We start from the raw sequence: 12,421 nt of genomic DNA on the forward strand, positions 1-12,421 counted from the left end.
ACTCCTGCATGTTTAATTTTGTTTCTGAGATTTATACAAGTCATATGTAATTTGTCACAATTAAAACTCTAGATATATCTTCTACATTTAATTTAATTTTCTTGATCATGAGAATCACATTTAGGTAGGGATCACGGGTGTCAACTCAGAAGCTTATTTCACTTTCTGTTTCCTTTGTCCTTCCAAATATTCCAAATGAGGAAATGGGCAGATAGATCAAATCTAAAGCTTAAAACAAGTTATATGACGCTTCCCTCAAAATCCAAAGGGCAACTGTTTTATGCCTTGTGTTCTTGTTGGACGACAAATTCCTAAATCTCCATTTTTTGTTTTATATGTATAGCATAAGAAGGTTTGATGCAATAATCACTTCTTATTATCATAACTCTATCATAATATCAACACTTGCTTACAAACCATGAAGCTACAAACCTGATCAATCAAGAATTTCAACACTTCTCTACTCCTCTATTTTGAGGTTCTGATCCTAAACCCACCAACCCATCTTTCAATCTCAGTTACTGGTTCAAGGTTCTTGGCTTTTCTTCTTCACCTTCCTCTTCCTGTACACAGGGTGTCTCTTCCACCTTAACATAAACAGCCGGGATTTCATCAAATGTCGCACGGTATTCATGATCTGTGCTATTGAGCAATGTGTTTTCATGATCAATGACTCCGGGAGCGTAATATGGTACTGGAACCGAAGGAATCTTGGAGAAAAATGCTCCAAGGTTGTAGGGTATGGAGGGCAAAAGCGGTGGAATAGACCACAATGGCAGTGCTCCGGAATAGCCACTCTGTGTGCCGTTGTACCCTAAGTAGATGGACGTAGTAGGTGAATCATCTGATTTCTCGTAGTTTTGCCTTTTCAAACCTATCATTTGTTGCTTATCATCAAATCCAGACAATGCTCCGTTCGTTTGCATTAGTCCATGGGGATTGTCGTGATTAAAGTTGTTAGGATTCTGGACAGGTAGGTACGGCCTCTGTATGGTGTATATCCCCGGTATGCTCTGTATGTAGCTGAACTTTCTTTTTATGCTCAGTACCATGTTGAGGTCTTCAACAACCTGTATCAATCAGCAACCTTTGTTCAAAGTTTCTGCAGATTGCGGGAAACATTCATGGACAAATAGAGAAGAAAGGAGCATATTAGTACAACACTCTACCTTATGAAATGAGCCTAGTTGGATGGCACCTTCTCTCACTGATATAATTGCTATTGTCTGCCATATATAGGAACTATCTCAAAAATTGATGTAACAGAACAAAGCAGAAATCTTCAGACAGCCATTTTATTTCTAACCTCAATGCCTGAACTGAACTGAGCTTCCCATGCTCTTGGTTGCTGTTAACAGGCAAAAATTTCAAGAAATCAGGCAGTGAAAACTATTTAAAAAGGAGACCCGTTTTCCTAGTAAGTCATATTTTCTTACAGGATCAATGGTTACATTCCATGAAGAAATAAAGTTGGGATCATTCTCTGTTGAGCTATCTCTAAACACCCATTTATGGCTGTTATCTGAGGCAACTTTTCCCACCAATCTGCCAAGAAAACGACATTATAAGAAAACATTAAAGCTTTGTATTAGTATTCTTGAATCCTTGTCTGTCTATCAATTATTCAAGAAGAAAAGCCAGAGTCCTAACCCTTCTCCAAAACTGTAGACTTCGTGGGTCATTTTGAAGAAAAGATCAGCACCAAACATCCCCTTTCCATATCCATTTCCAGCTCTTTCACACTCAGAAAAGTCACAGAAGCCATCTTCCCACACAAGAATCCTGAACCAAAATGAAAAGTGCAAATGATAAATGGGAAGTAAAAACCGGGACGTAGAGTAGCCTACTTTTCAAGAAAATATACCAGTTCCTCTTGTTTCCCTTAGCTCGATCAAGCATGCCTCCTCCATGATCCCACCTGCAAAAGATCCAAGGACATTTTTGAACCCTGATAATACCTCACAACCTTTGAAACAACTGAATCAAGAATCAAGAACAGTGAAAATAGCATGATGCCAAAAGGGGTTCCTTTATTGATTGACATTTGCTACAGTTTCTCTCTCTCTCTCACACACACATACAGATATGTATATTTAGAGAGAGAAGGTGCTTACTTTGGAGGTGGATAATTTCTTGGAAGGATTCTCCAAAAGACTGCATAAACCCACTTTGAAGGGGTGGAAGAATCTGAACATGCACAGAGGCTTCTGAGTGTATGCTGCAGCAAGCAGTTAAGCATGGGAAGCCCACCTTCCATTGCTCAATGATGGACGGAAAAAAGGAAGAGAAAAAGCACAAGTTAAGATAACAGAAACTCCAACTTGCGAGTGTTTGTTCTGCCCGGAATTAAAGGGGTAAAAAAGAGCAAAAGAAAGAGAAAATTATGTGGCCAGCCCACTGGGATTTCCAACTCTGTAATGTACGTTTGGAGACAATAATTTACATAAGCAAACTGCTAAACTTCATTACATGCTAATGTTTTTCTTGAACATCTTTCTTTTTTCTTGTTTCGTTTGCATTTTGTTTTGTGTGTCGTGGGAATTTGATCACGGCTTCAAAAGGAAAGGAATGCCTTGTAATAAATAAATGGAAATCCAAACATCTTGACAGTGACATTTTTCTCCCAGACTCAAAAAGTTTGTCTGGATTAGTTAATTCTTGATTATTTATTTAAATGTGGCGCAATTTTCCTACACTGGAAATGAACCACTTTTAAGTTTGTAAGCTTAGAAGGCAACAAATAATCTTAGTAGATTGGATGTAATTTTTCGTTAATGTATATAAATTGAGGGCTCATTACAGTCTTCTATCCAATTTTTTGTTCATATATATAAATTGAGGGCTCATTACAGTCTTCTTCTCATATGCTCACAAACTGTAACTTCTGAATTTTAACTTCAACATGTGGTCATATTTCCAGCTTCTCTCAAGCTAGAAACCCAAAACAGAACAAACTCACTTAAAACCTTAACAGTGTAATAATCATGTGGGCAAATCATCTGTCAATCAATCATCAATCTTGTTTTCGGAACATTCCATTTCAGCATAATGATCCCATCAGAATTAATAAGAGAATGCTGCTAACATGCTGGTGGTTATTGGACACCATCATTTCCAGGTTGCTTCCTCCTGTCTGCACCAAGAATTTATGATAAGGTTTTTGTAGCTTAGTTGAAGTTACTAAACAAATCACGGTGTTTCACAACCGACAATATGATCTAAGTTTTACAAGTACGAACCATGTTGATGAAGCTGTTAAGTATCGATTTACGCTGTGTTACAACATGTTGACATGGACTTTTTGGGACTATCATTATATCGTGACCGAAGGCACAAAAGTTCTTGCTTGGATGTAAGGAAGTTCAAGATAGTACTATGTTCTCTTGCAGAAGACAAGTTTAACCGCAACATTCACTAACAGTTCCGATGAGCAGTACACTGACAACAATAGGCCAAAGAAAAAAAGACAACTTTTATATAACAAACTAGAGTTTTGACATATTTTTCTTCTATACATTCACTTGCAAACAAGCAAAAGTGGGAGAGATGATGAGGAAAGAGCCAGCAGGATGTTCCTTACTAACCTGTCTCACTTAATGCCTAAAAATTAATGTTCATCAACCTCAAAACAAATGAGCTAACTTTCAGGGACAAAGCACAGGCAGAACTTGGCAAGTTTAATGCAAGAAGAGTGACAGTATTTTGTGGACCAGATTTGTCTAAATTGCAAGATTTTTAAGTAGATTTAGGTCCAAGCAACGTCCACAGATTGAGATATTTCCAGTTCTGCTCAAGCTATGTAAATTATCTTCTTGTCAATTTTTTGTTGCATGTTTAGAAACTGCAATGTACAGTAATAAAAACCCCAACCTTGAAAAAGAAGCCTTTGTTTAGCAGTAGTTTGCATCATTGATAACATATGGCACGTAGTTGCTGTGGTCCTATAAAAGTGGATTGGTTTTATCTCTTCAAACAGAGTGACAACTTTTGCCCATAAACTAGAGCTTCATTGCAGCCTTGCTTTCTGCTACCGTGACAACACTGTTACTACATACAGTCTAGTCTGTCTTATTTAAGACAGCAGTGAAGTTAAAAACAGTGAAGGGATAAGAAAAAACAGATAAAAACATTTAACAGCAAAATTAGGTATTAAAACCCCAAAAAAAATATTAAAAAAAGAAGTAAAAATATACAATTTAGAAAGCACAAGTATGAACAAGACTCCAAAGTCGTGCACAGGGAAAGTTGGGTTCAGTCGCACGAGAGCAGTAAATGGTGGTCCTCCACCAAGTCCATCAATGAGTGGCAGAGTATCCATCACAGACATGGTAAGGAGACCCCATTCACCTTTTGAATTCTATCTTTTTGCTACAAATTCAAGAGCAAGTGCAACTGTTCAGCGCCTCATCATTTTCATAACAAGCTGCAGTTTAAAGGCAGAAATATCGTCTTTAAGGAGTCGGGCCATCAGCAGACTGCTTTGTATGCAATTAGCAAGACTTAAATGTTTTATGAGTTTGTAAGGTCTACATAAATATGGTACCTTGAAAATGATAGCCCAAGGGGTGAATAGTGCACCCGAATATGGAGGCTAGTAAAGAAACTTTGACGACTACCGGTTGTAGGGTAGAAGAGCGTGCCACTCCTTTCTATAGGGACATCAATGCCGTGGCCCTTGGGTACCTCCAATAATACCTTGCCCTGCTTTCCCTTATCTTTTAGGATATGCAGCATTTCAATCAGAATATCCTATTGGTGCCATCACACCAATCTTGATCTTCCCACACTTGTACAGAAAACCATATCCGACTAGTAAGAAACATGGCATTCAGAAGCAGTTCGGCTCATGTACTCTGAATACATGAACTAATGATGCATCTTGTATTTCACTTCATATACAAATTACAGACATAAATCTCTGCCATATGTATATTTAAGAGGAATATGCATATAAATTGCAAAAACAAGATGCTACGTGGATTTAAATCAGAAAATCCTAACTGATCCGGAACCACACAATAGACATAGGTAAGTCACTGCCACAGCTCATATATGCATTAGCATTCTTTTCAGCCAGTCATGAGATAATACCCTAGATCTGGACGACAAATTTAAGAGGGGTGTGCCATAACAGGAAAGCCGCCTAAAACTTGAAACATTCATGTCCCACGGAGGCAGCAATTCTCAGGCTAAGAACAAGAATGCAATATCAATTAAATTTTATATTTAGGCTGAAAGGCACTTGTCTGAAAGGCTGCAAGCAGCACAACCAACTGCGATTGCAACACCAATGAAGTAGACAATTTACATTTTTTTTGGGATTAAATACAGGACCACAGTTTGCAATCAAATACATCAGATTTTTCCAAATTCATAGAATTTTAAAGGCAGGGAAGCACATACAAATGTAATCTAGCGGAAGCTTCTCACTGAACCACTTAGTTATCACATTTGAGAGCAATTTGATGACCAAAATCGTGGCAGTAGTTACATATGTTACCGACTGCAGGAGATAAGGTAGTGGGCAGCTTAAACACAAGAAAAAGAACTTAAAATAACAGTCACTAGTATTACAGATGTAATTGATCGTGCCTAAACAGAATGCTAGAAGAATACAATACTGAAAATCAAATTTTGACCCTAACAAAAAGTGTAATCTTCAGAACTTAAAGCCCTATTCTACATGGAAATTAAGGCCTGCCACTGTTTGTCTCATCGGCTGGAGCTGCCTTCTTCCCGGCGTAACGCTGAGGAGAAGATTTGGAATGTTTTAACAAAAGAGGAACATGAAAAAAGTAAAAATCATGAATTAAAACAGCAGATAGAGTGAATTATAAGCATAGGTAACTGAGAGATACCTGCTTCCCAAACGTGAAAGGGACATATTTATATTTAACCATATGCATTATTTGCCTCTTCATTGTTGAAATGAACAGAACCAACCAATAGAATAGCAGAATTGGCCAAAAAACAGGCACGTCAAAGGCGCTGAAGAATGTCAGCACAAGAGCAAAGAAGAAAGCCTTTGCCAGCGAATGCCTGCAATTGACGATATCAAACGATTAATTATCCGTTTCATAGATCAAGATCAGAACCTCATGACAGTAAAAGTCAAAAGATAAAAACTCAATTAGAATCTTGTAACTTCTGTCAAATGACCACCTCATCTAAAAGCTTAAACTCTTACATAAGATAATCATTTAATATTTAATATGTTAACACGCCTCCCTCATGTGATTCCAAACCCTGCTCGTGAAACATTTCTTTCATAAATGCGTTGGCAATGACATTAAAACCTAGGACCTCTTTCTGGTGTGACTGATACCATGTTAAATGACCACCTTATCTAAAAAGTTAAGCTCTTAGAGAGCAGATTAAACAAATATAATTCAGAATGAAGTGAATTTTCATGGCCAGTAACATAACGCAAGATGAGTGCAAACTGTTTAACAAGATCATTTCCTACAAGGAAACAAATAACAAAGAGTTTTAAAAATGCTATTACATAGACGCAGCAGATTTGCAATATAAAAGGGATTATTTTGACCTCGCATGGTATTAATGCAATCTATAATGAATGTGGTAAATTTTCAGAATAGCTCACTCAAAATATTAACCATCTGCAGAGATGACAGAGACACTTTTAAGGAGCAACAGAGACGATGGCTTGCAAAAAGCAAATACTTCAACTAAAGACAAGAGACATTGAAGTTAAAATCGGATAAAGTAGTGCTAAATATTTTAAGGAAAAAAAAACTGAACTGAATAACCACATGAAATACATAAAAAGATTTAGAAGTAATCAAACTGATTAATTCAATTTGCTATTTGGTATGACGTCTTGGAGTATTGAATTTGTGCTTTGGTTTGGTTTTACCAAATGAACACTTTCTATTCCTATCAAGTGGATGTATCGTTTTGGCTGTTAAGTGGAGTCAATTAGAAGGAAAAGAGGGAAATTTCACCAGGCAGTCAACTTGATGGCTACTTAAGGATTTCAAAGAGGTGATGTTGATAGCAATCAGACAGTGACTTATGAAATTTGAGGTCCTGAAGATATAGAATTTGACATTTGATACTGGTATAAGTTAAAATATATATCAGAGTATTAGACATTATAATTTCAAGTAAGAAACCCAAAGTAAGTATGACACCTTGAAAACTCAAACTTATATTAGCTTTGTCGTTTCAAATTTTTCAGGACACAAGTCTGACTGATTCAAATTGCGACCTCAATTCATTGATATCACATATACCACTATGTTCTTGTCACAGAACATTAATGATACTTATACCCTCGCTTCAACATATAAAATAGGCTCGAGTTGCATGGATTCAGTCAAAGACGGGATATGATTCACATATGGGTAAAGATCAAGCATAATTTGGTAAAGTAGTTAGTCACCATATTTTTCTCCCTGTGTACGCTTTAATCAAGTCCCATGCTGCGATCATTGGATGTGTATGCTAAGTATTCTCATTCCAAATATTTATTCCCTTACAAACAAGCAATTGCCTATAAGTAAAGCATGAATAACTAGGTTTCTCAACCATTCTTTTTCGGGTGAACACATTTACTAAATACCTAGTTTTGAATTCTCAATTAAAATCTGATGCCAATTCCAACCATCAACAAATGTGTCAATCAAATGCATGATGATCTTCCTTTTTCTCTTCCTCTCCATCTCCTTCAGCTTTCAATTTTTTGTCTCTTTCTAGTCCATTTCCTAAATCATTTCGGTTCTCACAGCCATTTTAATTCATAGAGTTTGGCTCATCATGTATGGAACTAGAAATACTTCATCAGATAAAATAAACAATGAAACCTTCTTGGTTAAATAATAAGGTTTCCTCAAGAGAAACCTGTTCATGTCAAAATATTATGGAATTAACTAGGATCACCCTAAAGTTTCAGTGAATGTCAAGAACACTTCCACATTTTCCCAGTCCTCTATTCACCATTTCAGTATACTAACTAAACCAATACAAAGATACATCAGAAACACCGATTTCTCTCAACACTTATTGTTCAAACACATACTCGCATGACCAAAAGACCTTGTATTCGACCTATGAAATCTTCAAACAAACAGGAAAGGGTCACCAGGCGATTAGCCCAACATCTCAAGGTGCATAGCTGATCGACATTCGAATATGTGATACGTTTTCTCCCAGCTAAAATTACCCAAACGTATGATCTGAACTCAAAAATGACTCCCAAGGCACACCACATAACTCAAGGTGCCTCAGTTTTCCACTCAAATCATCATCGATCAACGCCTCAAATTGGTCTAGGATAGACTCTTATACATCCTAGAGAAAGCATAAGACTCGATTAATTTAATTGCAACTTGATTTACGTACGACCAATACACAGAAACGCCAATCAAGGACAATCATGTGCAGAATCAATGGACTAAGAATAGAGATCTCATCTCACCAGAACTTAAACTCGGGGAGGCGGCGGACGAAGGGGCGGAACTCGTCGGAACCGCGCGTGGGGAGGGAGGGGCCATCAGTCAGCTCCTGGATCTCGGGGTCCACCTGCGGCGACAGAAACGCAATCAGCAGTTGAAGGATGTAGATTCCCAGGCCGTACGTGATGATATAGAACCCCTGCAGTAGGTAGACGCGCAGCGCGTATACGAAGGCGATCGCCGCTAGAAAGATCCATCGGTACAGCACCAGGGGCGTCGATTTGTCCAGCAAGTGCTGGTACCGCCGCCAGACCGCGTGGCTGAATTGCGTGACGGCAGACGGCGCGGTATTGTCGTCGGCAACGCCTGCTCCGCCACCCATATTCATTTTGTTTTAATTTATTTATTTATCTTTTTTTGGGTTAATTTATTTAAATTTTGGGAAAATGAGTTTGGAAAGAGAAACAGTATTATAGAGAGGAAACCGTAAACGCCTTTTCTTTCGCATGACTTATTTCTGTTTCTTTAACTGTTAAAACTGACAGAGAGGCAACCGACGGTCACAAATTATGGACGTCCTAATGGGCTTGTCCAGTTAGGTCCATTTCAAACAACAGGCCCATTACTTTACCTATACAACAATTTTTACCCATCTCAAATGGACTATCTAGAAATAGTGGGTTATGGTTAATTTAATTAATCTTTCCTTTTCCTAAACCAAAATCTAATGTTTTGTATACCGCAATCATATTCTTGTCGTAAAAAAAACAACATTCATTAAATTTGTATTATAGAAGTGCGACTTAACACATATACACCCAAGTTTCATACAAATCTTCCATCCTTTTCTTTAATGAGAGAATGGAGAGGGGTATTTATACTAATAAAGATTTATGCTATTTAAGGTAGATAAAGTAAAATACTACTTGCTTGAGGCTTGAGATTCATTGATTATGGTTATTTCAGTAATTTGTTGTGCCATGTTGATTTGATAAGTTTGACATTGGATCTTTATTTTGTGAAATGTTTTTTTTGCCTTATTTGATGTGATATATTTCACTCTTCAACAATCCTTAGAATTCCTAAGTTTTTGTAGAATATTTAGAAATTAAATCATGATCTCGAACTCTTCTTTGGGCTTGGAAAAATTGATGATCTTCAGGATGAGGTTACTGAAGCTATTAGCAATTTGTCCAAGAGTCATTTGGATTCCCTTGAAATTTTGATAGAATCGAATTTGTTGAGAAAATGTTTCTAGCCTCGTCATTGTCCGAAGTGATGATTTGAGTCGTTTATAGCCCCCCAGTCGAGGCTTCATTGTAGGACATCAAATGCTTCAAGGTTGAATGCAACCACATGCAGCTTGATCTTGAGCACGATTCGCGTGTTCGTCTTTGTCCCTCATCAAGGAAGGTGGGCGAGCAACGTCACTTGCTCCCTCCTCCCCCCGACCTCGCACGTTACCACAAGGATAAAGAGGGCCTAGCAAACCATATGGTTGCATCGCGTCAGTTGCTATGTCGTGTCGTGTCGCACTGTGTCGTCTAGAGCCAACATTTGAGGATTGTGTCGTGTCGCGTCACGTTGCACTGTCTTGTGTTGCGTCGCACTGTGTTATGTCACGTCGTGCTCCTCGACCTGCATTTAATAGGGACTTCTAGCCTCGTCCTGAATTTTGGTCATGATAAAAAGGTTTCTCCTCAATCCTCCTTATTTCCCGCTTTCTTGATTTTATCTCTTGATGTGGTTCATAATTTTCAATGAATGGTTTTTGGGGTGAAATCATAAAATTGTTTGATAGTTACTTTGACTATGGTTGGCGTTTATGACACCTTAGGGAGAATATTTTGCTTTTCTTTTGACTTTGGAGTTTCATGTATGACACCTCGAGGAAGTGGTTTTTCTTTTGACGTCGGGGTTTCGCTTATGAAATCTCATAGAAATCATTTTTTCTTTGTTTTCTTTAACTTCGGGGTGTTGTGTATAATACCTAAAGGGAGTCGTTTTTATTTTGTCTTCGAGGTGTCGCTTATGACACTTCAAGAAAACCATTTTTTTTTTATTTTCTTTGTCTTTAGGTTATTACATATGACCCCTTAGAAAGCCATTTTTCAGGGTGTCCTTTATGACACGGTCAAGGAAGTTATTCTTTTTTAATTTTCTTTGATTTCGGCATGTTGCTTATGACACATCAAGAAAGCATTTTCCTTTTGACTTGGAAGTGTTGCTTATGACACCCCAATAAAGTCATTTTCGGTCCGTCTCAAAGGTGATGTAGTAATAAAGACGATTTTATTTGATATTGAGATAAGAAAGATTAACATTCTATTTATTGAAAAAAGATCCTAAAGAAATTAATACATCTTGAAGCCTCTAATTATTAAACCTCTTGGTCTTCTACCTTTTTTCCCTAATTATTCCATTCCTTGATGCTCAACCACATTTACTCGATCATTCTTGTTGCCAGATTCAGGATATGGTGCAAATAGTTCCTGTTGTTGGTAGGTCATCACTGTCCCATCTTGATTCTTCAAAAAATCATTTTTTCTTGAATTGTGATCCAAAAATTCCTTAAATTGTCGTGTCTAAATCAATCTTTCTACCTCATTTTTCACATTGTAACAATCTTCTATGATATGTCCCTAATCTACATGGAATTGACAATAACGATTAGACTTCATCCTCTTAGGGTTCTCCTGCATGGGTGGCAGCTGAACAATTCAACGATAGATACTCTGCGGGAGCTCCAACCATCTTAGCTGGTCAAATTAATCCCTTTCTTTTTGAAGCTCTATATGTAAGTTCTCTACCCCCTGTCTACTATTCTTCAAATACATGGAATTTTTTGTAACTGAGGTTTCATTGAAATGAATTCAACAGGCTTCCCAGCACGCAATCTTTTTTCTTTGCAAGGATTCCACAGATATGGGCAAGCTTCAAGGTGGGTTGAATTCTCATTATTTTATCAGATATTATTTCACCATAATATCAGATATTCTAGAATTAGATGGCGATTTAGATTGTGAATCTAAGTGTCATGTGTGGTTCAAGCATCCGTTCTCTAATAAGTTTTAGGTGGACCTAGAAACTTATCTGAACAAGTTCAAAAAACATAAATTTTGCCTGTAAAGTACAGAGCCAAAACATTGTGTGATTCCATTGATCAAGGAAAAGTTATATATCTCTAGTAAAACTTTGAGAAATATAAAGATGTGTTTTGTGGAGACAAGCATATGGGAATACCTTAGCCTTGTTCCAAAGATTATCTCTGATTGGATCTATCTGTCAATCTAATTGATCTGCAAAACCAGCAGATATGTTAACATTGTTAATATCTCCTTTTGGATGTCACAGTTCTTTTTCAAAGCTGCTGCAAGCAGGGTTACACCTTATGTTGCTTTGTTGTAACAAGTTCTGATTGTTGTTTGAGCAGAACAAAAGTACTGGAGAACTTAGCTTTCTGACCTCTTTAATGAACTTTGGAGGTTCCATGATTGAGTTTATTGGGTATCTTATTATGACCTTTGCGAAATAACAGAGTCCGTGAACTCTCATCCTGTATTTGTCTGATTCGCAGTGAGAGTCTTTACCAGCATCCAGGAACGAGCACCACTGAGCGGTATTCTTACCGTTGCTTCCATGATTAATCTTTTCAATGTCTCAAAAGCATCATCTTATTAAGTAGGCAAAATTACATTTTTTGTCCTGTAATTTTAAGTCGGTAGCACTTTTAGCTATGTAACTTACTCGATTGGTAGATTTAGTCATTTTTTTTAATAAAATTAGTTCTGTACACAATCATTACAAGATACAATCACTATCTCTGTGTTAAGTTAAAAAATTTGAATACACGTTCATTACAAGATATCAGTGCTTTCTAGAGCAGTCAATTAAGATGGATACAATTATTGCATTCCCTGATGTATTATTCTCCGTTTGATGGATGAAAAACATCTCAGGATGATTACATAATTATGAACTAGTGAGAAAACTAGAGGGAACAC

General features: G+C 37.3%; 2 protein-coding genes across 2 annotated transcripts; both read right to left on the bottom strand.

The window, feature by feature from the left end:
- Window positions 354-2,638, bottom strand: LOC105159145 (transcription factor EMB1444-like). The gene is made up of 7 exons (XM_011076103.2): window positions 2,115-2,638; window positions 1,865-1,918; window positions 1,651-1,782; window positions 1,437-1,545; window positions 1,307-1,348; window positions 1,170-1,226; window positions 354-1,070 (listed from the first exon to the last, which is right to left on the bottom strand). The coding sequence occupies exons 1-7, from the start codon at window positions 2,255-2,257 to the stop codon at window positions 519-521; spliced, it is 1,089 nt and encodes a 362-aa protein (XP_011074405.1). The 5' UTR covers window positions 2,258-2,638; the 3' UTR covers window positions 354-518.
- LOC105159146 (protein RER1A-like) lies at window positions 5,424-8,930 on the bottom strand. The gene is made up of 3 exons (XM_011076104.2): window positions 8,441-8,930; window positions 5,859-6,039; window positions 5,424-5,747 (listed from the first exon to the last, which is right to left on the bottom strand). Exons 1-3 carry the CDS (start codon window positions 8,803-8,805, stop codon window positions 5,691-5,693), a joined length of 603 nt encoding a protein of 200 aa, XP_011074406.1. The 5' UTR covers window positions 8,806-8,930; the 3' UTR covers window positions 5,424-5,690.

This window comes from Sesamum indicum, linkage group LG3, assembly GCF_000512975.1.
Source record: "Sesamum indicum cultivar Zhongzhi No. 13 linkage group LG3, S_indicum_v1.0, whole genome shotgun sequence".
NCBI lineage: Eukaryota > Viridiplantae > Streptophyta > Magnoliopsida > Lamiales > Pedaliaceae > Sesamum > Sesamum indicum.